At 43.9% G+C, this 27,796-nt stretch overlaps 2 protein-coding genes across 6 annotated transcripts in view; both read left to right on the forward strand.

The window, feature by feature from the left end:
• The first annotated feature begins 3,638 nt into the window (after positions 1-3,638).
• Positions 3,639-5,132, forward strand: LOC121353020 (inositol 1,4,5-trisphosphate receptor-interacting protein-like 1). The gene has a single exon (XM_041466511.1). The coding sequence runs from the start codon at positions 3,639-3,641 to the stop codon at positions 5,130-5,132; it is 1,494 nt and encodes a 497-aa protein (XP_041322445.1).
• Positions 5,133-9,225: 4,093 nt separating this feature from the next.
• LOC121353154 (cytochrome c oxidase assembly factor 1 homolog) overlaps positions 9,226-27,796 on the forward strand; it is a 52,176-nt gene continuing 33,605 nt past the window's right edge. For 4 of the 5 annotated variants that reach the window (XM_041466751.1, XM_041466748.1, XM_041466746.1 and 1 more), the window contains exon 1: positions 9,236-9,335. The gene's annotated coding sequence lies outside the window, so the exon portion shown is untranslated. Of the gene's footprint in view, positions 9,336-16,879; positions 16,939-27,796 lie in introns of all 5 variants that reach the window. The other variant, XM_041466747.1, reaches the window with a different exon arrangement.

Below are 27,796 nucleotides of genomic sequence, written 5' to 3' on the forward strand. Positions count from 1 at the left end.
CTGTGCCTGGCTTTGCCCAAGCAGGAGGCATGCAGAGAGCAGCTGCTAAGATAGCCCAGGCCAGGTGTTTGACAAGCTCTTACTCAAGACTATTTGCCTCCTTTTCTACTGGGATTGCTTCCTGGCACACAACATACTGTGCATAAGCACTAGCTTTTCCTAGGAGAGACACCTTTTACCCAGATCTTAATCCCAGTCTCTTTACTTGCTGTGTTTTATCTACATGCAACAGGACTTTCAGCTGCTCCTTTTGGGGCTTGGAAGATAAAAGCCAGTGAGGGTACAGCTATTTCCCCCCAGACCAGTAGTTCCTGCAATGAACAATGTATGAAATGTGGCTGGTCTGAATTCCACAGATCTGTCTACCCCATGCTGATGGTGGGCATTCATATAGTAGAACCTTAAACTGTGTTACATTAGGACTACAGGTACAAAGGATAAAATTCTGTACCCTGTCATCTCAAACATACAGTAGAAATACCTCTGGAGAACCTTTTTATTTTGTTCTGCACACAAGTGTGCTCAAGTCAGCTTGTTTCTGTGAGTGTGCTGTGTAAAATAGTCATACCAAAAGAAGCCCATCTTCTTCCTGTACAAATTAAAACTCCAGTGCATCCCTGGATTCTTTAAAGTCTTTATTCTAAAATTCTGCAGGTTGGGATTTTGAGAGTGACACACCCTTCTTGCCATATTTTCTCATTTCTGACCTGTGAACTTCCTCAGCAGAAAGATTACAGGAACTCAGCCTCCTCCCAGCTACATTTTGTTTGCCAGAGTGACATTTTCTGAGCAAGTTACGAAGTTTTACCTATTGCAAAACTTCTGTGGTCTGACATAACTTCAACTGTACATAGGGTTTGTGATGACATTGGTTGTTTTGAATAACTCTTTCCATCCCCTCTAATAAGTGCTAAAGCACTTATTATGCCTCAGCAGCTTTAATTACCGTTGTTGCACAACTGAAATAAGGAGGAGCTCCAAAAAGTAACGGACAAATCATACACAAAACTAACGAGCAGGAAGTTTAAAGTCTGAAGGTCTCCAACATACGTGTGGTGTTACATAAAGGAGGATTGGCAGACAAGGAGATACAATATTTAAACATATATATCATGAGTTCAACATATGGGACAGTTAATGACTAGCATGTGACTGTATCCTTAGCACAAAGTAATGAATCAATTAGCACGTGATAGGAAACTGTAAGGCATAGCAGAACATGCAAATGAATGCATGGGAGTGATTAGAGGCAGATGTAACTCAGAGCCCTTGGATTCAGTAACCATGCTCCTATTTGTACAGCCACGCGATCTACAGGATGTGGGACCTGTTCACTCTCATAATTAATCTTGTCAATTAAAAAAAAAAAAGAAAACAAAAAAGAAAGCCGCACATTCCTTCCAAATGAGTTAGATCCCAAAACTAATGGAAGTGGCACAACACAGAGCTAAATAGGATGGCACAACTGCCTCTTTCCATGACACCTGTAGTTAGATTACCTTAGTTAGCTTACCTTAAACCAGTCCTGCCCCTACCTGCTGCTTGATCCCTAAATTACAGCCTCAAGCTCCCTTTGCCATAGGATTGTTTATTTATTCAGGCAGCTAGATAAAAACCCCAACATTTAAATGAGCTCCAGATCTGGACAAGATGAGGGGCAGAGAACTCCTGCAGTGGTGGAATGAGATTTGGGATCTGCCACTGGTGCTGGCAGCTGAGCCATTGGAAACATGACCATGTTACCCTACTGCAGAAACCTTTTAGGGTCAAACTGGGGCAGGGGAGGGGGATCGGCAGCTCTCCCAGTTCCTGAGCACAAGATGAGAAAAGAGAAATGGTGTTACCCATCAACCCCTGGAAATGGTGTTTCATAAAAGAGGAAAGAGAGGGGCAAAGGAAGAATTTTGAGTTCGATCTAGGCAGCACCGAGAGTGGACCATTCAAATCCAGGTATGCAACATAGAAAATGTAACAGGATTTCCTGTGGGGGAAAAGGCTCCAAACAAAACACAACCCAAACCATAACTTTAGTGTTTAAATTTTCTGTGATTTACAGCTGAGAGACGCTGCTGTGCAGTTCTGATGGCCTCTTCTCTGCACACTCCTTGTCTTTGCTCATCTCAGGGGACTATGAAGCCAGGCAAGGGCTTCTTTCTGCTCTTGCCTGGGCTGAGACCAACCAGCCTTAGTGAGCCTGGGGTCATTAGCAGGAGAACTGGGGAATTCAGGCTTTGCCCAAACCAGGGCCTTCCTCAAGGCAAAGGCTGAGGAAAGACTCTCACTTGTGCTGCCAGTGCCATGGAAGGCCCCAGAGCAAGAGGGCATTTCTTGGCTTCCAGGATCCCATCTTCACAGTCTGGCCTTGCAGGTTAGTGGAATCCACAAGGATATCCTGGCACTTTGGACTTTCAGCATTCCAGTTCTTTGGACTTTCACTCCAAACCTTCACATTTTCTACAAGGAGAGTTATGATTTTTCCTTCTGCTTGGCAGGGTATGGATTCCCTCAGTTGGCAGAAAGGTTCTCCTCACATGGAAACATTTCCTGAAACTTCTGACCACCAAGAACTCATTTTTTCCCACAGGCATTTGATCACAGGAACCACAGTGTAAAAGCAGCATCTTTCTCTCCTCTGGGAGGAGCTGGTTTCACAGCTCAACCATCTGCACTTGACAGATGCAGATGGTCCCTGAAGGGAGGTTGTAGCTAAGTGGGGTTTATTATATTAGCCCAGGGAACAAACAATATGACCAGAGGAAATTATCTCAAGCTGCACCACAGGAGATTTAGATTGGATCTCAAGGAAATATTCAACAAAAAGGATATCAAGCTTGGGAACAGGCTACCTAGGGCAATGGCTGAGTCACCACCCTCAGAAAGGTTTAGAACTCATGCGCATATGGCATTTGGGGACCTGACTGATTGATGGAGTAGGAAGTGTTAAGTTTGCAGTTGAACTGTGTGATCTTCAGGGACTTTTTCAACCTCGATGATGCAGAGATTTAAGGGTAGCTCAACCAGTGTGGAGTCAAGGCTTAGACTCAATGATCCCCAAGGCTGCCTTCCAACATGAATATCTATGAGACTGCCAATGGAGGCAGCTGGAAAGAAAGACAAAAGAAAGACCAAGGGAAGTTCTTTGAAGAAGGTTCACTCAAAAGCAGCCCTAACCAGTACACCAGGGCCATTCTGAGTGGCTGAGCTGGGGTGGGGACAAAGAGTGGAGCTGGCTGGGTTGTGATGTGCTGTGGTACCTGTGACATCATGGGGATGTGTCACAATGGGGGCAGCTAGAAAAGGCCCCAGCATGTAAGACTGGGCCTGTATTGCTTGGGCAAGTGGTAAGTGCTTATGTGACGGGAAGGCCGTGCTGGGGACAAGGGCCCAGGCATAAATGCTGTACCCAAGGCAGGGTTCTCCCTCTGCATGCAGGGACAGCCCCTCATGGCAGAGCCTTGGCCATGGTACAGTGCTGCTGCTGCTGCTGGGGCAGTGGGACAGGCCTTTCTGCCCCCAGCTCTCTGGGGCCCTGTCCTTCCTGCCTTCATATCACTGGAATTCCCATCCCTGCTGCCCCCACTGCCAGCTGCCTCCCTCCCCACTTCCCTCAAAACATTCTCTCCATCCTCCTGCAGACCATGGATTCCTGGGTATTGTTGTTGTTGTTCTTGCTAAGTGTAGTCCAGTACCCGCAGCCCATGGGTGATGTTTTGGATGAGGTGATGCGTCTGCAAATGGAGCTGCGTGCAAAGTTCCAGGAACAGGAGAGGATTTGGCTGGAGCGGGAGGTGGAGCAGCTCATGCTGATGCAGAGTGGTGCATCCTGGAGGGACCTGCTCTGGTCTGCCTTGCAGCCCTGGCAAGTCTGGCCATTTGCTGGGCTCTTGGTTCTTCTCTTGGCCGTATGGTTTATGTGGAGGAAAAGAAGTTGTGAGGCAGAGATCAGTGGTGAGGAGGAGAAAGAAAAGAAGAAGGAGGAAGAGGAAGAGGACGAGACATGGGCATATGATCTGAGATGGCTTCTAGAGGAGCGCATACAGTGGCCTGTACAGGACCTGCAGACAGGCTGCAACAGGACAATGGCCCTGATAAACAATTTCACAACTGTCCTCAGGCGTAGCTTGAGTGGAACTTTCTACCCGGTGCTGCAAGAAGCCATTGGTTTTGGCAGTGCCTTTGAAGGTTGGACTGCCCGTGAGGAGGAAATTGTGTACCAGGTACTTGTACCCCTGACTCCTCCCCTAGGCCACATCTTCCACCTGGAGCATGACACTGACCAGCAGAAGCCTGGCAGGAACTTCCGTGTCCGTGTGGAGCTGGAGTGCAGGTGCCCGAGGGAGTACCAGGGTATGAACATGCTGTGCTTCCAGCACCACCCTGACGTGATTAGGAGGAGGACTCGGCAGCCCAACCTCCTAGACACACTGTGCACTGGCTCCTACCTCGATGTGAAGAAAACTGTCCACTGGTTCTGCGCACTGGTGGGAGCAACCTGGCGGCGTTTGCCCCAGTCACGCAGTTGGCATTTAGTGCTGCTGCCCTCCAAACGCTCCTGCAACCTCAGGCTGACCAATGGCCAAGAAACCTTCCAGGTTAAGGTGCTGATCGGGATGCAACGACACATCTCAGACATCTTTATCAGCAGCCGGTATCGAGGGGCCCAGACCCCAAGCACAATGTGGCCTGAGACCTACGCCGTGGCAGAGACAAAGTTCTTCAGGCACATGGCCAGGCAGGTCCCCCAGGACAGCTCGCACCTTAAATGCCTGCAGCTCCTCGCCCGTGTTCTTGCACGCAAGGACTTTTCCATCCATTCCATCAAGACCATCATCATGCACCTGCTGCACACGGTACCAGTGTCGCAGTGGCACAGGAGACACTTCCTCCTTCAGCTGTCGGATGCTCTGGAGCAGCTGCGCTTATCTTTGGAAAAGAAACACCTGGAGCATTTTATTGTGGGCAACCAGAGGCTTCCAGAGGAGATCAGGCTGCCCCCAGATGTACAAAGGGCTAAGCCACCCAACCTCTTCCACGGCCTGGCACAGGATCCAGCTGCCCACTCCCAGGCGATGCAAGCCTACCTTGATCTGCGCCATCGCCTGGCAAGAGTGCTGGCCTATGGCCACTGTTAGCAGGGCCCATAGAATCACAGAATCAGAGAATCACAGAATCACTAGGTTTGAAGAGACATTTAAGATCATCAAGTCCAAACCATGCCCTAACACCACCTCAGCTATACCATGACACTGAGTGCCATATTCAATATTTTTTTAAATACATCCAGGGATGGTGACTCCACCACCTCCCCTGGCAGACGATTCCAGTACTTTATCACTCTTTCAGTAAAAAACTTTTTCCTAACATCCAACCTAAATTTCCCTTGGCATAGCTTAAGACTGTATCCTCTCATTCTGTCAGTTGCTGCCTGGAGAGAGAGACCAACCTCCACCTGACTACAACCACCTTTCAGGAAGTTGTAGAGAGTGATAAGGTTGTCTCTGAGTCTCCATTACTCCAGGCTAAACAACTCCAGCTCCATTCGTCATAGGGCTTGTGTTCCCAGCCCTTCACCAGCCCTGTTGCTCTCCTTTGGACACGTGTGGGGCTTGCAGCTGGTGGCAGAGAGCCAGCTTTTAGTGCCATGACAAAGACAAGAATGAACGGAATACATAGACAGATAGATATATGTATCTATAACTACAAATATTTTTATTAACAGATGTGTTTTAATAGATATATGTTATAGTGATAGTTTATAAATTATCGTATTATTTTATGAAAATAAATAGCACATATGTAATGTCACTACCTGTGATATGTATTAATACTCTGTAGTTACTGCATTTATAAGAGGCAAGATTTTTATTACACAGATGTATTTATAAAATGTATATTATACACATATTGTATTTAATACAAAACAATTTAATACATAAAAAGGAAATGAAAGAACAATTATATCTAATTCCTATATAATTACACAGAATAAATTATATTTATAATTGAATATTTATTAAATATGTAAAGTGTTATATAATTTAAAAATCATCACAATATGATAATAGAACAATATAAATTTAGTATGTATATCATGTCACTATCTGTTTGGACACATATTAATGCTCCATAGTTAGTGTATGTATGACTGGCAAGCAAGAAACTGCTGTGCTGTTCTTTCAATAAAATGCAGTCTTGCAGAATCTGGAGCATGCAAGACTTTCTTGATCTCAGCCAGACCTATAGTATTGGAAAAAGTCACACGCTGGGAATCTGGTTTCGTGAACAGTCTCCATGAACTCAACCAAACTTACACTGCTGAATTGGTTCTAAGCAGCAGTTAAGCCCAGGTGTCCCCGGCCCCTCTGATCCCAGAATCACAGAATGGCTCAGCTTGGAAGGGTCCTTAGAAATCATCTTGTTGCAACCCTGCTGCCAAGGGCAGGGACACCTTCCACCAGGCCAGGTTGCTCCAAGCCCCATCCAACCTGATCTGGAACACTGCCAGGGACTGGGCAGCCACAACTTCTGTGGGCAGCATGGCCCAGCACCTCACCAGCCTCAGAGGCCAGAATTTCTTCCACATCTCCAGCCTAACTCCACCCTCTGTCAGTGGGAAGCTGCTGCCCCTGGTGCTGTCCCTCCAGGCCCTTGTAAGCAGACCTTCCGCAGGTGTCTGCTGGGCCTCATGCAGGGACTGAAAGGCTGCAGGAAGGTGCCCCAGGAGAAACCCTTGGAGAGCACTGGGGGCCAGGACTGCCACCATCAGGGCAGCAAGTGGGGCCTGGCATGGCTGTTGTGGCGAGAGGGCACAGGGCAGGCGCTGAGGCCCTGCCAGCTGGAGCTGGGAGCTCTGGTGTGCAGCCCAGCAGAGAGCTGGGGGCTCCCGCAGCTCTGCTTCCCTCATGGCTGAAGCAGCTGGCCAGGGACATGTGGCCAGCCTGGTGCCACCCTCTGGGGCGTTCGTGCTCTGGGGCCAGAGTCTTTTGTGGCTGTGAGATGAGTGGCTAGCATGACTTGGGCCCCTAGGGTGGTGACAAGTGTGCAGGGGAAAATGCCAGCCCAGGAAGAAGCAACAGCAAATAGCCCCCAGCATGGCCATAGTAATACTGGTGTCTTACAATGGCTGTCTCTCTTTCCATGTGGAAATAGCAGAGGGGAAATAGCACAAGGGGTATCTATAAATAATAAGTACCTTTCAGTACCAATAAAGCTTCACCAATATTGGATGGGTATTGCACTGCTTTCATCATTGCAAAATTACCAGGAAAAAGGGCCAGCAGGGGTAGGTAGGCCAACACAGGCACAGCTGGGAACTGAAGACAAGTTTCTGGCCCAAAATCTTTCTTAAGGTCAGAAATGTATGAAATAGATTTTTCAGAGAGTAATTATATATGTAGGAGTCAGACCACCCTGAAAGTAAAGGCAGCAACTGATTTCCACAAAGAAGGGACAGTAGCGGAAAGGCAGGATGAGAGAAAGAATTTTAGAAAACCTCACAGTTTTGCATACAAAACAATCTCTTAACAGGGCTTCTTAGGAGTGTAAGAGGCTGGGCTCTTTTCACTCATTCACTCCTTTTTTGTTCTGTATATGTCATTGTCTCTTTTTTGGTCATATCTGCATGTCCTTTTATTCTCCTGATTGTCTTTCCATACTGTTTCTCCCTACTCTCACCTTCCACAATTCCATCAGTGTTACAAGTCCTAGCAAGGAGATATATTAATTAATTCAGCTACAATATAGAAACCTCTCCCTTTTCAATTTTTTGTCAGGAACAACAAAGCAATGCAATAATGTAATCAGCTCCTGATGGTAGAAGTTGACTGGAGACTGCTAGAAGCTTGTCATGGGAAGAAACAGTTTTATTTTGGAGAACGAAATAGCAGATAGCATTCCACTAAATCATAACAGTAAGGCAAAAGGTGTAAATAAGAAGCTGGAAGCTACTTGGATAACAGAACAAACTGGCTTGGCAACAGCACTGACAATAATGCCTGACTCAACTCAGCCAGGAAACGTATATAATAAATATCAAAGCAGGTAGGATGCACTAAGGAACAGCAACAGAACACACTCTGACGTTATTAGTACACTCATAATTTAATTTCAGATGAATCAAAACCGTGAGCCAAGGCTTGGGATCATGTAATCCAGCACTGCTAACACGCACACTTTACAAACACCAGAGCCTAAGTGCTGCGCTCAGGGACAGTGCTGGACAGCTTGCTTAAATAAACTCCAACAGGGACATGAGCTTACACAGAATAATGGAGAGGGATAAATCTGGAATGAAGAAGATGAGCTAAAGACAGCAGTGGTTAAATTAAATATTAATATCACTGTGTGGAATGAGTTGGCCAGATTAGATCCAGAATTTTCTTTGGGGATTGCTGGACAGACACTGTTGTTTTTTGCAATTTTGACTGTACAAGAGTGGTTTTATGGTGTCCCTTGCCCTGGAAAAAATAATAATAAAGCACCACAAAAGAGAATGGATCCTGGGCAGCAAGCTCAGGTGTGGTCTGGATGATCAGCACGGAGCTGAGGGGATGTGGGTTGTGGGGAAGCCGGTGCAGCAATGCCGGCTGGGGACCGAAGCCACGGCTGTGGGACATCTGGCACCTTGGGTGAGGCACAGACTGAGAAACCCCTCAACCCTGCCGTTGAGAAGAGGAACCCATGTAAAATGCTGCTTGAGACACAGGCAGCCCCAGCACTGCCATGATATTATACCACAATATAAGAAAAATATTAAGCTATTAAAGAGTGTCCAAAGGAGGGCAACCAAGATGGGGAAGGGTTGTGAGGGGAAGCCATACAAGGAGTGGCTGGCTGAGGTCACTTAGTCTGTCCAACCTGGAGGAGACTGAGGGGAGACTTCATCAATGTCTACAATTTCCTCGTGAAGGGAAGAGGAAGGACAGGCACTGATGTCTTTTCTCTGGTGACACGACCCGAGGGACTGGCCTGGAGTTGTATCAGGAGCGGTTTAGGTTGGATTTAAGAATAAAGTTCTTCCCCAGAGGGTGGCTGGGCACTGGAACAGGCTACCCAGGGAAGTGGTCACAGTACCAAGCTTGGCACAGTTCAAGGAGCGTCTGGACAACGCTCTCAGGGATATGGACTGTTGGGGCTGTCCTGTGCAGAGCCAGGAGTCGGATTCGATGATCCCCGCGGGTCCTTTCCGAGTCAGGAGTTCCGGTAACACCGTCCCCTCCCCTCCCCGCCGCCGTTCGCAGCGCCTCCGGCCATCGCCCCCTGCCGCGCCCCGCCGGCACCGCAGCAACGGCGGCCCCCACGGCGCCCGCGTGAGCCCGACGCCGACCGCGGCTGCCGTGAGTGGGAACGGGAGCCGAGACCGGGGCACGGCCAGGGCGGGCCCGGCCGCCGCTCCCGTCGGCACCGCCGCACCCGAGCGAGCCTCGCCGCCCCTGCCGGCGAGCTCGGCCCGGCGCAAAATGGCCCCGGGGGGCGGTCGGAGCCACGCGGGGGCGGGAAGAGGCGCGGGAGGGGGTTGGTACCGGGGTGTCCCGTCGGGGTCCCGAACACTGGAGCTCCGCGGCGACTGCGGGGAGGACGGCGGGGATCAGACTTGGGGCACTGAGCGGTGGGATCGCGGCGAGGGCAGCAATGCCGTGAGGCGGGCAGGGGCTTGCTCAGTGACCCCGAGAGCCCGAGCACATTTCCTCTCGGGCCCTGTTAATGGTACTTGCACTTAAGACGCTTCTCGGCGGCCTTCAGAAGAGGAGTGCGAGGCAGATTTATCAGGCAAGCTACAAAGAAAGCCTGATACGCAGAGAGTAACCAGAACTGCGGCAGAAAGGATCTCTGTTTGTTTAAAACAGGCCCGGGCCCACTGTGCCCCGTACTATGGGGGGCTCAGTGGAGCAGAGCCAGCGGAAATGTGAAGATGCAGGGTGAACATAAAGCAAGTTGGTTGCAGTGACTCATCCACATAGTAAAGAATCTACAGTCAGATTTACTTTCTTATTCAGGTACAGCTGGTGAAGCACTCAGGTTGTCTTGAGCAGGTTTAATGTTCAAATACTGCAAAGGAAAGGGATTACTGTGATTCTTTATAAAAATTGGAACTTCCCTGTTTAAGTCTGCTCTGATCACTGAAGCAAACGTGATTTCCCCTATCCCTTCTTATCGGTGAGGCTGGTTGCTCCTGCTTTCCAGCCTAGTTGTTTTCTTTCTGCTCATTCACATGAACTCTTTAAATAGAAGAAGAGAGCATGTAATTTGAAGTATAAGAGTGGCCTGTGTTGCTTCTTTTAGAGCCAATTTTTTTGATGAATTGAAGTGCAGAAACAAATTTCAAAAATCCGTAGTACATTCTCAAAGGCTGGAGTAATAGCAGGCTGCGACAGCAAGGTGGCCCTGTTCCACCGCCCAGCTGTATACATCGTGCTGGACCTCTTGCATCAGACTTAGGGTTCAGCTGGCTTTTTGAAAGTTGGTTTTTCCAATGCATCGAGGCTTTCTGGACACGGCATGCACTGCAGCTGCACAGCCCAGCAGTAGGATGGGTGTCATGAGCACCCCCATTCCAGCAACAACTCCTCAGACCTGCACTTAAATCATCCAGTGTTAAACTGCAGCTACTCTTTGAGTCTAAGCTTTGGCTCAAATTTGAACAGTAAACCGGTGTTTCATATCGTGCAGTAGCCTGTGTCAAGGGTTCTCAAACTTGACTGGGGGTGTGGTGGAGAAAGATGAGTGCATGTTGAAAGATAACAAAATACTGCCTTTCTGCCTAGAGATTCTTCTGCTATTTAAGACTTGGCAAAAATTGCTGCCCTCACTATCTCAATTATTTAAGTGCTGAAATATCCCAGATCAGCCAAATTCCATTAAACACAAAGTGCAGAGGAAAGTTATCTTAAACAAGCAGTGTACCAATTGTAAAGTTGTTGCATTTACTCCCCAAGGAAGAAAGGATTCTCATCAAGAGGGGGGTGAAGAGGTTAGCCAAACTTAATGTGTAATTTTTTGTTAGATGAGCTTTAACTTAGACTACTGTAAATTGAATGAAAAAACATGGAGAAGGGAGATAAGGAGCTTTTGGGATTAAAAATAAAAATAAACCCCAAAGCCTTCATTACTATCTTACAGCTTTTTTAAGTAGTACTTTGCTGTTGCAGTTCTGAAATTAATGAAGTGTGCATAGATTATTGCTGAATGTATTTTACTTCAAAGCTGGTTATTCCCCAGAAGTCAGAGGCTTTGCATGTCTGCTATCACAGTGCTTTCTAGACCACTTTTCGAATACAAACTTCTGGGTTTTGATTCAATGCCAGAGGAGCAAAATAACATCCTTACCTTTGCAGCTGTGACCACAACATAAAATCAAGCAGGAAGAAGAGCTGATGGTGGGGTTGTTTTCACTACACTTAAGGCACCTTGAGATTTGGAGCTCACACAAAGAGATGGGCCCACTCACACCCTGTGGCTGTTAGAAGAGCACTTGGCTTTTCTTTTAGACCTTTAGCCAGCACTGCATCTTCTCTGTTAAGCAACCCAGCTTCCCCTGTGTGAGCAGTGCTGTCGCACAGCAGCTTCCCCCATTTGCCTGTGCTGCCTTACCCAGGCTGCAGCATAGCCCTCAGAGCACGGTTTGGTAGCAGCCCAGCTTGTGGTTCTGGGAATTAGGAGGAGGCTCTAGGCACAGCTCTGAAGGGTGGCTGCATCAGCTCTAGACAGCTTTTGTGTGTAGGCTTCTCTGCTTGTTGTAACTCCCAGCTGTACAAGTGCCACTAAAACAGAACTCAACAAGTGATGTGTGTGAATACCTGCCTTGAAATGCTTGCATATTCAAGCAAATGGGAGGGGAGTGGGGGAAGAAATGCACTAGCTGGATTTTTCTATTTCTCTGTACTGCTGTTAGTGACTCAGTCTACAGTTTTGAGCTGTGATTTTGCATAACTGAGGAGGTTGCAGAAAAAGGCTATATTATGTCTCAGTTTCTGGGAGGAGCAGTTATATGACCATCAGGCTAATGTGGGAACTAACCTCTTGAAGATGCAGTTTTTACTTTTTTGCACTCAGCATATTGTAAGGAATATAAAGTTCTTGAGAGTATGCTTCTGAAAAGCTACCTGATACACAAGAATATTGGAATATGTTAGAAAAATTTCAAGTTATCAGTTCAGCATAGTTCAGTCTTTTCCCTGTTGTGAGCAACTTGAAAAAGCATCACCAGGTATTTGATTGTGACATTTGTCTTTTAGTATGTTATGAGGATCCTTTCTGGTATTAGAATGTTATAAGTGACAGAACCCTTTTATATGCTGTGGTGCAGTGGTGGATTTTTAACAACTGCACAGCAGTAATAGCAGTTGAATTTAACCACCCCAACCTCCTTCCCCCAGGGCAGAGTAATTTGCTTTTCTTGGTGTTTAAGTGTTTTCACTAAGTGTTTGCATAGCATACCACCAGCTAAAATACATAGTCCCATTTCCAGAGCTCTCTGAGAGTACTCTGCATATCTTCGGTACACAGTAGGTAATAGGGACTTTGCCCTGCCTTTCTTACCTCTCCCTTCACCAAATAAAAAGTCAGTCCTGCTATTAATTTGTTCACTACTCTAAACATAGTAAGCCCAATTATTCATTACATCAAAATGTATTCTGCCATCATGATATTAGACCTCTTGTGGATCAAACTGGAGGCGAGTGAAGAGGGAATGTTTTCTTTTTTCCTATCTGTAGCTGTATCTGCTTTGAAGATTGGCTTTGTAAGCTTCTCCCATTAACTAACAAAGAGATAGAAATCTTCCACATCCCTGTGCGCCTTCTCCAGATGTGGATTAAGTTCATTAATGGCAACAGTAATCTCCCAGACTGTCTGACAGGTGTTGATCTGTGCACCAGCGCTAGTGCAGATTCTCACTTTGATGATGTTAAATAAGAGCGTGGGTTTGAAGCAGATTGTTTCCATGTACTGCACTTTGACTTGAACATGAAGTTCAAGATGGATCACCAGAGGCTGCACCACCAGTGAATGTTCAACAATCTCCACAACTCAATGGTGGCAAAGTCCATGAGGGCAGGCAAGAGCTAACCTAAACCAACCACACACACAGAACCCATAGTGGGAACACAATCCTCAGCATCCGGTATTTTCATTTGCAGACTCATGCTTATTCCTGATATAGACATAGCCAGCAATAATTATAAGAATCCAGTCTAGCATTAAAATAATTAAAATTGATGTCTTGAACTCCTCCAGAAGGAAGACCCATAAGAAGTAGGAATATCCATAAGGAAATTAGATCCAACAGAAGTCTAAAACAGTCCCAGAAGACCCCACACCACTCCTTTTCAGTCTTTTAGCAGTCTACAGGAGCCTCTACAACTGGTTGTGTGGTATTGGTGAACACCAGAAACTGAAGGTGTAAACACAGGGTGATACACCAAGATCTGGACTACTCAAAAAGACATGGTCATCTGAACAACACTCATTTTGGTGTAACATGAGGGATCCATTGCCTGAGGCTGGGAAATGTGTGTAGGGTACCTGGGAGGTAGGCTAAAATAAAAAGATACTCAGAGTACAGAGGCATTTATGGATACAGATAGTTCAGTTTGGCAAGTTGTAAGTAAATAGAATGAATGCAAGTCTTGCTAGAGATAAAAATAAATAGATTTGTCCTGTCATGGCGGAAGAGAACCATGAAAGAAGTTTTAACATTAAAACCAGGCACAGAAACAAAAGCTAAAACGTTAGAGAACTGCAAAAACCTGCTCTGGAAAACATGTGAGATAAGAGTGATTAGGATTCATTTGATAGGCTTAGAGAAAATTCAGATACTTTCCATACAGGTGTGGTTTTATTAGAGATTGCTGCTGGGCTGCTCTTCAGCCTGCTGGGAGAAAAAGTGTAAGCCAGTAGGGGAAATACAGACCTTGCCAGGTAAAGAGTCAAGGATAATTTAAATGGACACACATTGAGGAAAACAAGCCATGAAATACCTTACTTAACAGGAGGGTGTTTTTTCTTGAGGTCTAAAAATGAGGAACACTGTTATCTTGAAAATCCTTCATGTCTTGTCTGCACAATACAGACATCACGATGTCTTACATATAGCCTTGCTTACTCTGATTTCTGGTATAATTTTCTTCTGGCCCCTGCACAAAATTAAAACCTCTTCAAAATACATGGTTAGCATCCCTTCAGTGGCCTTGGTGGTTCTGGTTTTCCAGTAAAGTATCTTATTGATGAGCATTCTGAGGAAGGAAACACAGCCTACCTGTTTACAAAAGTGACACAGCGCTGTTTTTGCATTACTTATCACACATTTAACTGCTAGTCAGTAAAATATTTAGGCTTTAATTTTTGCCTTGACACCTTAATACCATCTCTCCTTAGGATCCTGAAAGCAGCAACATGATGTAGTTCATACACCAACACATTTTGACTACTGAGTTTAGATGGAAGAATGATGTTGCTTATTCCAGTAGGACTGGAAAGCAACTGTCAGCACTTAGAACTACAATGTGAGCTGCATGTGAGTTATTAAGAGCTGCAGCTATCTAAGCTTAATCCTGGCATCCAGGAACATTTCCTTGGATTTTACTGGACAGATACACTTGTGGACACAGCTGTACAAGCACTGAGAGAGAAAACTACAAGCCTACGTGCTTCAAAGTCTGCAGTACAGTTAAAAACATATAGCATGCTAGCACAAGTGAAAGGGAGAGCTGCTATGTGCAACTTGATCATTACATTTGGTCTAGCGGTAGCATAGACACAAAACTGCGCTACAAGTGCTGTAGTACAACATTTCTACACGTAGCATGGTTAGAGAGCCCACCTTAACAGGTGCTTTAGAATAAATAGTACTTCTAAGATTTCCTGTGCTGAGTAGGAGTACATTAAGAAGATGGAAGCCATCACACACCACTCGGAAAAGGGTAATTAATAGCTTACCAAGATCCCCATATATGCCACATAATGGTCTTCAATCCTTGTGAAACATAAAAATATATCAAAATTTGAAGCCTAGGACATTTTCACTTAGTTTCCTGCCTAAAGTAGTTGTAGGCTTCTGCTTTAAAATTACTCTTCTTAATACTAGAAGCTCACAGGTACCTCTTCTCAAATTTTGGTGCCTCTCCCTTGCTACTCTTTTTAACCTTTCTTCTTTGAGTCTCACAGGTCCAAAGCTTTCAGTTGAATTAACTCTGCCTTACCCAGAAGTGGTGAGGAACTTGTTTCTCTGAATATTAATCTTATTAGGTATGAAGGACTAATACTTCAAAAAATAAGTTGCCTGAATTTCTGTTACTTTGAGAGTTTGGGGATTTGTTTGTTTGGTTTGGTTTGTTTTTGCAGTCAAAATTCCACAGGCTTCTGAGTAAATGAGTTAACTCCAGGGGTATACACTGTTAAACACAGGATGTTTGCTTCCCACGTTTATTACAAAATCTGCAGTGATCTCCACAGAGCTTCCATTTAATTGGAGTTTTGCCACCAACTTAAATAGGTAGCTCAAGTCCAAGTTCATTAACAGTATGGAAAGGTTTACTCCAAGTGTAGGATGTAGTAGAAAGATTAAAAGCTGAGCAGTTGCCTTTACATGGTGAGCATGCCTGAGCTTGATGAGGTTATTTCCTGAACCTAAACTATAAACAAGGAACCCGGCAAAGTTGCAAACCTGCATATGGGATGCATCTGCTGGAAATTATGACAAAAACTAACATTCTTCACCTCACTGAAGTCAGTGAAACATTTTCCATGTACTTGATTGGAGCCAGGATTTTACTGTGAGCACTTACACTTCAGTTTTGCAGGAATTAATACACATCACACAGTAAATACCTCTGAAAAATGTTTTAGCTTCTCTCCTTCCCAGTTCTCCTTTTTCTTTAGGCTGAGTTTTAAATAGCTTTCCTAAGCCTTTTCCGTCTCCATTCCCCTTTTTAAATCAGAAATTTAATAGATATCCTTTCAGCATTCTGCTTGAGCAACACCAATGCCATCACTTTTACACTATACTAATCATTATGCACAATAGTATGATGTCTTCCATCAGAATTGCAAGCAGTTAACATATATTAATTAAGTACTGCGTCTCTGTGAGGCATGTAAGTAATTAATTTTGTAAGCCAATGCCATTTAAAGGAAAGAGAAGGGTGGAATCTCATCTTAGTGAATAGTCTCTTACTCGTTTACAGTTATTTTCTTCCTGGGTGTCTAGACCTGAAGTAAGTTCCTTATGCAGCTTTTGCAAAGGCATCAGTGACAGGCACATTTGTGAAGCTGAAATTCAAGATATCTCTTGTATTTCCATGATGTGAAAGCATGTCCTCTCAAATTCATTGTCAAATGTAATTGTGGTAAATCAAGTCAGGAGAGAAGACAGGCGAAGAATTTGAGACTTATGCTCCAGCCCTGCCTTCACTTCTTTAGGACAGGTGTTACTAAACTTTTGGTGTCCTATGTTTGCTTTTGTGCACGTAGCAAAGGACTTCCTAGATGCTACAGGCTTCCCTTTCCCAGGCACATTTACTCTTTGCACCTGGAAATCATATTTAGGCAGATATTGAGGGCTTCATAAATTTGTCTGGGCTTTCCAGATGTGTGGTAGTTGAAGAGAGCAGACTCTTCTGAGCTGGTTGCTGCATGCCTGGGAACTCTGGATGTCAGCACTGTGAGCACACACAGCAGTTACAGGACATGAAGCCCCCCACAGGAGCAGCTCTGTGTGCATGCTGTGCTGTCCAGCCATGCATATGAAGTGCAACACATCAGAAACAGCAGACTTGATGTAGACATGGCTGTGCAGTCAGCCCACTCTTTCATGGGGGAACTACATAGTTATTTGCATATGAATTATACCTCTCCTGGTCCTGACTCCTTTTTCTCTCCTCAGGAGTCCTTGGTCTTGGTAATTCTGCTGCTTACCATGCCTGGAAGAAAAACAGCAGGAAGGTGGGTAGGTTGCTCTGGCATAGTGAGGTAAATAGCTGACTAAATGGCAGATAGGAGGTAGAGGATCAGCAAATTTGCTGATGATACCAAGCTGTGAGGTGTGGAGGGAAGCCATGACACTTGGCAGGCTTGAGAGGTAAGCCTGTGTGAACCTCATGAAGTCCAACAAGGCCAAGTGCAAGGTGTTGCAGATGGGTTGGGGCAATCCCAAGCACAAATAGGCCAGGCAGAAGATGGATTGAGAGCAGCCCTGGGGAGAAGGAGTTGGGGGTGTTGGTAGACAAGAAGCTTGACCCAATGTGCACTTGCAGCCCAAAAATCCCACTGTGTCCTGAGCTGCATCCAAAGCAGTGTGGCCAGCAAGGCCAGGGTGGGGATTCTGCCCCTCTGCTCTGTTCTCATGAGACCCTATGTAAAATGCTTTATCCAACAAAAAAAGGACATGGACCTGTTAGAACAAATCCAGAGGAGGGCTGTAAAGATGCTCAAAGGGCTGGAGTACCTCTCATGTGACAACAGGCTGAGAGAGTTGGGGATGTTCTGCCTAGAGAAGAGAAAACTCCAGGGAGACCTTAGAGCAGCTTTCCTGTACCTAAAGGGGACCTTTAAAAAGCTGGAGAGAGACTTTTTACAAAGGCTTGTGATGATAGGACAAAGGGGGATAGTTTTAAACTGAGAGTAGGTTTACATTAGATATTAGGAAGAAATTCTTTACTGTGAGGATGTTAAAAATTTGAGCAGGTTGTTCAGAGAGATGCCCCATCTGTGAAAGTATTCAAGCCCAGATTGGATGGGGCTTGAGTATCCTGATCTAGTGGGTAGCATCCCTGGCCATGGCAGGGGCTTTGGAACTAGGTGATCTTTGAAGTCCCTTCCAACCCAAATGATTTCTGTGATTCTGTGATCAGGGAAGTACTGAGATGTTGCAAGTGCAGCTGAGAGAATGGCAAAGAGCTTGAGAGACCTGACCTCTCACTTTTGCAAGTGACTTGATAGATCAAGTTAGCTGCCTGTGAAGTGGTAATTTGGTTAGTTTCTTTTACAGAACAGAGGTCCTACACTGACTCTTTTTCTCTTCTCCTTGGAAATATCATTCAGTCTGGGAAAATTCGGGTGGATTCAGTTTTTCGTCACATCACCACATTAGAATAATATATTTGGGAGGGTTATCAAGGATTTTCTACATTGCTTCCCTACAGGCATTTGTATATAAACTTTCTTCCATATGTTTCAGTGGCCTCACACCAGTTGGGTTGTTTTTTACTGCTATTAATATGTTGGTTGCTAAAACCATTGCTATAATCGTGTCCATAAACCTTTATAATTTTTAAACATGCTTATTCTGATTCTATGTTATCCTCAAAAATACTTTGAATCCACTATCTTGCTCTGTTGAATTAGTTCAAAATTTTACCTGAAGCTAGATACACCTCCCATGTTTTGTGGAAGCTGCTTTGAAATTAAACAGAAATTTGAGAAGCTTCTGTTGGCTGCCTCAGAGTGTCAAGCACATTAAAAATTCCTCCCACTCCCCTAGAAAATTAGGAGCTAAAGAAATTATTTCCCCCCCCCTACTTCTAGCTAGATTTGAACTAGAAGAACATAAAATCACACTATGATGAAATTCTGATTTTTCCTGTTTGGGAAAAGATGGAAGAGTTCAGTGCATTAATAAAGCAGTTTAGACATCCGTCTGCCACAGTGGTGGAGCTCAGAAGATCAAAAGAACATTCTCATCTGCTTGACACACACACACCCAGTGTTTGTTCATTAATGGCATACTTTTAGTGTAGGTTATAACTGTACACATTGTACAACAACGCATTGCCATGAAGTTCCCTGTCCCTAGGGAACAGAAGGAGCAGAAAAAAAAGTGGTTGATTAAAGCATTCTTAGCAGCTGAGAACGTCCCTAACACTGACATGTTTTACTATGAACTTAGAAAGGGTGGGAAGAATAACTGCTCACCACCATCTCCATTTGATGGTATTGTCCAGAATAAATCCCTGGTAGAATAATCCCTGATAAGAGACGCTCTAGCTTTCAGAAGTCATGCTCTCAAAGCATACACAGTGGGGAGATGTTGTAGTATCAGTGCTCCATAAAATATGCACAATTGATTTGGGGTTGCCCATTTGTTTTGGTGACAGAAAGTTAATGGTGGCTTCACTGGGGTATGCCTGGTGGGCTGCAATGGTCTGGATAGTACAGTCCTGCTCAGCACAGCCTGTCTGAGTTCCCAAGCAGCTCCCAGCAATCTCAGCAATCTCAAGTGATATCAGCTCTTAGTGATTATCAGCTCATTTGTGATTTCAGCTCTTCAGCTTGCTAGGTGCCACAGCAGACACAGGGAGAGAGAGGAGAAGGCCGTGTGAGGTTCCAAAGAAATTCTTTGTTGGTGTCTTCCACAAAGATTCTCAGTGACAGCTCTTCTGCCGAACTGGGCAGAAGCAGGTGTTTATATAGGGTACAGGGGTTTTGGAAATTGTACAATAGTAAGGGTCAAGGGAAAGTGACCTATAGTATTAAAGAGAGATAAGCAAGGGTCCGAAGGGGGAAGAGGGGCTTCTGTGGTCCAGTCATCATGACTTGGCATTTCCTGTCTTAGGCTTCTGGCCTCCAGGGAAGCCTTGCAGGCCCTGGGCCTGCTACCGAAAGTGAAAGTCTAGATGTGTGTGTGTTAAACCAAATATGACCCATTTTAGGTTCTGAAGTAAAAGAGAGTTTGTCCTTCCCTGACAGAGACAAGATCCATTGTGTTTTTCCTGATACTCATTCCTTAGGGTCTGTAAAGACTTCAAACTTCACTGAAAAGCAAAAAGCCCTTCGTGGGGGGAGTGGAGGGGTTGGAACTAGACAACCTTTAAGGTCTCTTTCAATGCAGACCATTGTATTATTCTATGATTTGCTTACTGGTTTTGCAATTTTAGAAAATAAATTTTCTCACCTCTAGTTTAGGAAAATCGCAGTTGTAATGAGGTTAGCTGGGTGGATTCCAGATCACACTCACTCCTTTCATGGTAGCTTTGACTTAGTGGCAGAGCACCAGAAACGAATCTGACCCTTTCTCTCCATGAAAGTGAAAGTGTGCTAGGCAGACATTTCAGCACGCAGGGTAACATGCCTGTGTATCATACACAGATAATCCTCTTTCTACTCTGCTGACTGTAACCTGCTTAGTCTTACATGAAATGTATTCATCGTCTTTTCCTGAGCCTGATCCAAAGCCTGTTGAAGTCAGTGGAAAGAGTCCAGATATTTTTTCAGTAGTTTTGGAGCTGAGTCTATATGAACAGCTGGTCTAGCACTGAGTCTTGTAGTTGAAAGACAAGGAAAATAAGCAGCACCAAACCACATTGGACTTGATGCTGTATTAAATATATAAATGAAAGTAATGTGAAACTTGTAAAACCAGACTGGACAAAACACTCTGAAACATGCTGCAGGGAACAGTCTAGTGCTAGCAGGGGAATAAGTTAGCTATTTAATGATTTCTTTTCCATAGCTTTTACTTTTCCACATATTCTGTAATGTAACAGTACTTTTTTCTCCTTGGGCAAATAGCTGTCAGACAGCAGCACTGGAATGAGAACATATGTAGAGTTTGCTTTTATCTTACATTACAAAAGAAGTATGAATACCTTGTGTTATTCCAAGTATAAAATTACAGGTGTCAAATCATTTGGTGCTTTAAATCCTGTGCCAGAAAAGTAATCCAGTAAAAATAGCTATGTCCTGTCAAAGCTGAGCAGTTAGTATTGTTATTGCAGTTTCTTGCATGACTCCAGAAGTGTAAGATGGCAAAAACAAGTGTAAGAGACCAGCAGGAAACTTGCCTGGAATCACCCAGAGCACAGAAAGACAGGAGGATAGAAACGAGGTAAACCTAATGACCCAAAGTGAGATTCTGCCTGGTCTGATTTACAATTGGTTTGTACTTTAAAAATGCTGTTAAACAAAAGCTGGTTAACATCTTAGGGGCTGATTCTTACCCAGAGATCTCAAAGAATTAAATTAAAGAGTAATTTGTGCTGGGTTCTGGGTGAGTATGTGGTTGATCCTCTGTCCTAAGGAGTGTACCATGTAAAAAGTAGAAGAGTATTAGCTGGAAAGGTTGAAGAATTGTATCATCTCCACGTTACAGGTGGGAATGCAAAACAGGGGTGAAGAAGTTTGGCTGCGTTAAATAGTTGGGGTCTGCGTTGTCTGTGGCAGTGAACCCCAAAGTCCTGTCAAGTGCTTTGCAAACAAAGCTATCCATACCTAATTGTGGTATGGATATGAAGTTGTGAATGAATGTATGTGGTGAAGTTTCTGTGGACCTGAAGTAAAACAGGAGATACAAGAACAGGTCATAGCAGAGCTATGGGTTTTGGTATGTGAATTTCTCCTCAAAAGATTGTGAAGAGCCAGACACACTTTATGCAGCTTCTGGAATTTAGGTTAATACTTCTGTTGTCCATTCCACAAAAGCCAGGACAGAAGAAAATGTATATAGTAGATTATGTCTACTAGGGGGCAGAAGAATCACTGCATTTAATGCTCTTTTTCAGGTCTTCAGAGCAACAGTGAAAGCTACAACTACAGCTACAGTGGACAGAGACAGCCTGATTTGCTAAATTGGGAACATACTGCTTCAGTCAGTATGGATGTTAGGAAGCTAATTAAAGGACATAGCAGCTGACAAGTGAATCTTCAATCCCTGTCAAATCCCTTAAGTTTATGACAAGTGTGAAGTAGTTCATATAGAAAAGAAATTTTTACTCCTGAATTCACGTTTCCAGATGAGATGTGTTTATTTTCATGGTAATGATCAGAACACATTTTGCATAATATTTTAGGATTCATTTTGTCTGCTTTATAAATCACTCCGCAAATCCCAGCTCTCTTCCCCTACTTCTTGAAAACCGTGGGAGTCATATTAGTTGTCCACACTGGTATTTTAAGTAAGTGGCATGAAGGGTGTGTCAGGCTGCATAGTATGCTGCTGAACATCAGACCAAATCCTCATGCTTAGAGGCTGCAGTTGTGCTGAAAGGTCAGAAACACCAAGGACATGTAGTGTACCAAAACTTGCCTGTCCTGAGGTAGTGAGGAACAGTCACATGTGTTGATTTACAGAAAAACTTTGTTTGGTTCCTTTTTTTTTCCTTTGCAAACCACATGCTCTTGCTGAAGAAAAATATCTCATGCTGCAATGATTAAATCCATTTTAGGTTATATTTCCATTAATGTGTGAAAAGACTGTGCCAAAATCCAGAATCAGCTATGAAGGATAAATTGTGGGGTTTTTTTAATTTCTGAAAAAAAAAAATCAGTAGTAAGTTGTCAGTACATCAAAGGATGCATCTAGTGTACCTCGGTATGCTGTAACGTGAGCTATTTGTTCAAAAGTTAGCTCTAGTTAACTAACATGATTATTCATTCTAAAATAAGCATGCAGGCAGTGTTTGCTCCCAGGCAAATACTTGTTCTGCTACAGTTCCTTCTCAGCTCAGCTGCCTCTGATCCCCTTTGCAAGTGCTGAAGTTGTTAGCCTTTGTAGTCATGAGAGTTAATTACCACTCATTTTGTTCACTTTTCTGCATGGCCAAAAGCTTTTATGTCTTTTACATGATTTGGGAGTGGAAAGACTTGCCTGCATTAAGGGACTGTTTCTTATGCAATATGTGATTAATAGTTGCCAAGAAGTGGTCTGCCGCATGTGTGCTGGCAGGTTGGTGGCTGTGCAGCTGCACTGCTAATTATATGGCTGGGCTGGGTAAGCACAGTGCATCTGATGGTGGAGATAGGTTCCAGGGCCCCGCAGGAGATCGAGGTTAGGTAAACTGGGCCACCTGAGCTGTGGTGGCTAGATGTGGCATCTGGGGACAGATGGGATGGATCTGAGACTGAAGCCTGGACATGTGGAGAAAGCATCTAGGAGCTATGGTATGAGGCAGTCAGTAAGGAGCAGAGGAAGAAGTTAATAGCAGGCTAGAGCAATTCATGTAGCAGTCAGCTGTGCACAGCGTGGCCCTTTGGTATTGGACTGGACTCCCTTAGTTTTGGGAGTGTTTGTGTAGTAGGTGAGGAGCGTGTATTATTGTTTAGCTTTCATATCAGTCCAAAAACAGTAGGTTTATCTCCCAGCTCAAAAGAATTGTCCCCACAGAAATGGATATTCAAACACACTGCTCTTCAGAGGTTGTGGCCTGCAGTAGCAGGAAGCTCAGGAGAGACTGCATACTTTTAGTATCTCTAAGCTCTGGAGCTTTTTCCTTGAATTATGTTTTTCCTTTTCAGCTAAATAAACCATAGCAAAAAGCCTTTCACTGTGTGCTAAGATATTCTCAAGTGCTCTTGTTACCAAGGGTGACTTTAGTGGGGGCAGCAATGCAGTCTCAGAACAGAGCTCTTACGTGTCCCAGTTACAGAATTGCTTCCCGTGCTGCTGACAGCTTGATTTGTGAAAGAAAAAAGAATAGCAAAACAAAACTCAACCCACAGCCTGTGCAAGAGAGAAAAGCACAGACTTGCTGTGCTTTAGGGAAAGTGTCAGACACAAACATTTCAAAGGAGGAAAGCTTCTAGTCTTCATGTACATGATAAAAATCCTTTTACAAGGGTAAGTCACATAACTGTAACTATTTTTAAGGTTTTAAAGTTTCCTGTTTAATACCTATGGGATAAGTCTGTGCAGCTAGCTGGAGGCCAATTTTAACCTTGGACTATTGAAATCTGTTGACCTGTGATTTGGTACAGAGCTGGCCATTGTTGTTTTTTTCCTGCTTTGAAATAAGGGATATCTGGGAAACTTCTGGTACTGCCACCCCCCAAAACAAAAAAAATCCATGTCTGACTGTGTGCTAGACCTGCTTTACTTAGCTGCCAAGTGTAGCAAAGTAGCCAGATACTGAAAATGGTGCTAATCGAGCAGATATATCAGACTTAGAAACTCATCATTATGTGTTTATCCTGAATCTGGTAGATACTAAGAGGACTTTAAGTGCATGCATAATTCCAGAGCTGTTTAGTTCTGGTTTAAGACTAAGCAGTAGCTGTAGAAAAAGAAGACAGAACTGAAGTGTTCTGCAGTTGAGCAAGCAATTTTATTTCTAAAGCAAAATCTCATGCACTACAGGGCTCATGATTCAGAAATCTGGTATAATGCTGAAGGAAGCTGTGTCTTGATTTGCAGCTTATAAAAACAGGATTTTGCTAATAAATGTGTTCTTCAGAATTACAGACCAGCAGATTCTTAAATGTGGAGGTCATGGCTTTGTCTTGAACAGTAGCCTCCTGTGATTACTGTGTACTGTATTTTTATGATAGGTGACACAGCTTCTTCCTGGATACTTAGTTATGTCACCATTAAATGGAGAAAAGGAATTGGGATGACCTAGTCTGCAAGAGGTAAAGCAAACAGCACAGCACTGCCATTGGTGAAACAAACTTGCTTTAAGTACATTCTCTAGTTAGTGTGAGTCATCAATTGATGCATTATTTGCTCTCTTCTTCCTCCTCTGTCTTTCCCTGAGCTGTATTATAAAGCAGTGCTGAGACTGGAATCAGGGGTGCACTACCTGGGAGTGGTCCTGAAAGAAGAAAGGGATGGGGACTGTGGGTAGGAACTGAGCCAAGGCACAGAGAGACAAGCAGAGCCTAGTTTGCAAGAACTGCTTGAGTCAAGTGCTGCCTCTTAAAAATAGCTCTGGAAGGACATATCCAACCATGGACACCATGCAAGCCATGCATGAGTCCAGTAACTTCCTTGGTGACTGTTCCCTGCACTGCCTGTTCTACATCTCAAACCTGGAGTTGCCCCTGTTGCTTCCTCCTAATGCAGGCTTTGGTCCCAGACTGTGTATTCCTCTCCCTGTCATTGCCCCATCCCCAGATGTTCACAGTTGCTCACAGTGCACAATGTTTCCTAAAGTCAGCCAAATACACAGTTTTGAGGATGCACTTCTAACATGTGCTGAGCTCAGAAATCTGTCTTCACCAATATAATTTCCTTATAAGAACGTGTCAGAAGTGTTTTCTTCTCTTAGCATGTCTGTATACACATGTATGTTCATCTGTGTATCTGTGTGTATACCCCATTATTAACAGTGAGCACTAAGTGTAGACATCAGGGATGAAATGGACTGTAAAATTTCCATGCTGTCTGCCCAAACAGCACACTGGCTGCAAAAGAATGCTCAGATGTTTATAATAGCTAGACTGAATGATGATGATGAGGATGATGATGATGATGTCTCTCAACTGGCAAACTTTTTTGAAACTCAGAAATGTTTGCTATGTGATATGCCATCTTTTCAAATTTGTGATTCCAGTTTTTTTCTCTGTTAGAGCACCATGTAGATTGAGCAAAACAAAGTTAGGGCTATGACAAAATGTTTTGATATCTTGTCATAATTCAAGAGAGGGTTTCTCACCTCTCCGTGGGAGAGAACTGGTTGGCAGCCTGGGCTGAAGCTGCAGCAATCCTAGTTTTGGTGACAGTAGCTGTGTCATTGGTTTTGTTCTTCCACTGGACCACAGGATGAAAGCAGAACCAGGAGTGGAATTAAGGTGGCAGATCTGTGGGATGAAGAATATAAATTCAGTTATAGTATTGGCTGTGCTATTAGCCAAGTTCAGCCAATTGTATTTATGTGGAGCAACACCCAGAGCCTGCTCAAGCCAGTGGGAGTTTTGCCATCATTTTCCCCGACGAGTAAGATTTTGCTTATTGTTTAAATTAGCTATATCTTCATGGGAGCATATGGGAGCAAATGCAAAGGTCTTGCAGCTTTACAAATTTATTTTGTTACACAGGTAAAAGCTGAGACAGCAAAACCCATCTGCTAAGCCTTCAGCACATCTCTATAAAATCTATGTTAGGGTAAGAGTATTCTTTTCTATTTTATTTATGGCCTTGCCTGCCTGAATGAGTGCATCTGGAGCTCAGATGTCTGATGCCCTTATTGTAAATTAGTTAACTTGAAAAACCGCACACACTGCCAGATCTTTGCTGTGGAAATGCCATGCTCTGTAGTGGAGGTGCTTTTGTGTGTGCATATGTTTTTTTATGTGAAAAGGCTCTTGAATTTTATGCATAAACACTATTTTCTGTCTCTCTTTTTTCCCCCCCACTCCCTCTTTTGTTACAGACTGTGGACTAGCATTGAATATTCAGAGAAAACTCCCCAGGGAGATTAGGGACATGGACAGATTTTAAACAGAGCCCTAATGCATGGACACGAAAGGACAAACATTCTAATAGGAATACTTGTGCAAATTCCCTGCTTTGGGGTCAAAATGCATTAAACAGCTGCTTGCATGCTATAGATGCTTTTAAAATCTATACAGACCAGAAATTATAAAATTTGCAAATAGAGATGGTGCTCAGTGAGAGTAGAAGTACTTCGGTGATGCCTTCTCTTATAAATCATACAACAGTATATAGTAGTCCTAGAGAGAAGTGTATCTATAAATCCCTTTCTGCAGGGCTCAGAGTCCCAGATTGTGCTGAAACTTACTTCAGGCAGGATTTGTCCTTATCCTTCCATGTCTTGGAGGGCTATTGGAACTGAGACTTAACAGCAGTAGGAATTAGATACCTTGACATGAATAAACTGCTGTTATCATCAGTTACTCTGATTACACTGTTGTGGAAGATAGTTTATTGCTATATTTAGTAAATCTACATTAAAAGATATTGAATGAAGCCATTGCACAAACAAACATTAACAGTACATCTATATGGGGTTTTTGTGTAGTAGCTAAACTCAGGTAGAGTCCAGCTGTAAAAACTGGCAACCTGGATGGGTCAGCATCTGAAACTGGATTGCATAACAGCAACATGGTAATATCAAATCTGCAGTGTGGCTTTAATTGCCACACAGGTAGTATTTATCATATTGCTATGTGCATATTTAAGAATAAGTGCAATTAAAAAAAAAATCATTCTGAAATAAATGTATTGCCTTACTGTTGCTGCACATTTGCTTTATGGGTCCTTCAGCCTGACTCCACGTTACTTCTGAGCCCTATCCTCTGAAATGGAAACAGGTGTTATTTGCAATATAGAAGTGCAGCAGCATTTATATAATATTTAGATCGTTCAAGTTCCCATTATAGATGACATTTTATTACGTGTACATTTCATAAGGCCCATTGCCTCTATTGCCACTGTTTCATGTTATGGTAATCCCTAAAAAAGCTGCCACTGAATTGAGGTCCTTTGTTTTACACGCTGCATGCTTGCAGCTGCTGCAAGCATTTGACGTGTTCAAAGTCCATATTTCTTAAGTTCCATCTTAGTTTGGGGCAAAATAACAGGTCTTCAGTGTGGTGCCCTGCAGACTGCACTCTGTGGCCTGCAGCTTTTTATTGCTGCCTGCTTCCTGACTGTCCCCATAGCTTTTCTTTGGCTCCTCTTTGCTTTCTACTGGTTCAGACATTTTTTTCCAACCTCACAGCTTTTTTCTGGCCTACCACTCCTAATTGTGCTCTTAAAACCATTCCTTGGAGACATCTTCTCTGCACTAAAAGTAGCTCTCAAGCTTATTCTGTAAGCCAGTTTTGAGGACTGTGTTGGGTGTATGTATCCCATTTGCCTCTTGGAAGACAGCAGTCAAGTCCCACTCTGCAGCTATAAGAAATAGAAGGAACTGCAACTGCTGTACATGTGAGATACAATTTTGGATTGTTTCAGAATGAGGTGGCCACTCTAACCTTAGCCTTGCTCTCAGAAATGCCTGTGGTGTAACCACATGCAACAGTTTGTGTTTTGGATGTTAGAGGCCACGGTTCTCTGCCACAACACAACTGCTGTTGGCATAAATGGCAGGATTTCATATCTGCACTCGTATATGGCCACTGAAGTTAA

This window comes from Pyrgilauda ruficollis, unplaced genomic scaffold, assembly GCF_017590135.1.
Source record: "Pyrgilauda ruficollis isolate IOZ18807 unplaced genomic scaffold, ASM1759013v1 scaffold2, whole genome shotgun sequence".
Classification (NCBI taxonomy): Eukaryota; Metazoa; Chordata; class Aves; order Passeriformes; family Passeridae; genus Pyrgilauda; species Pyrgilauda ruficollis.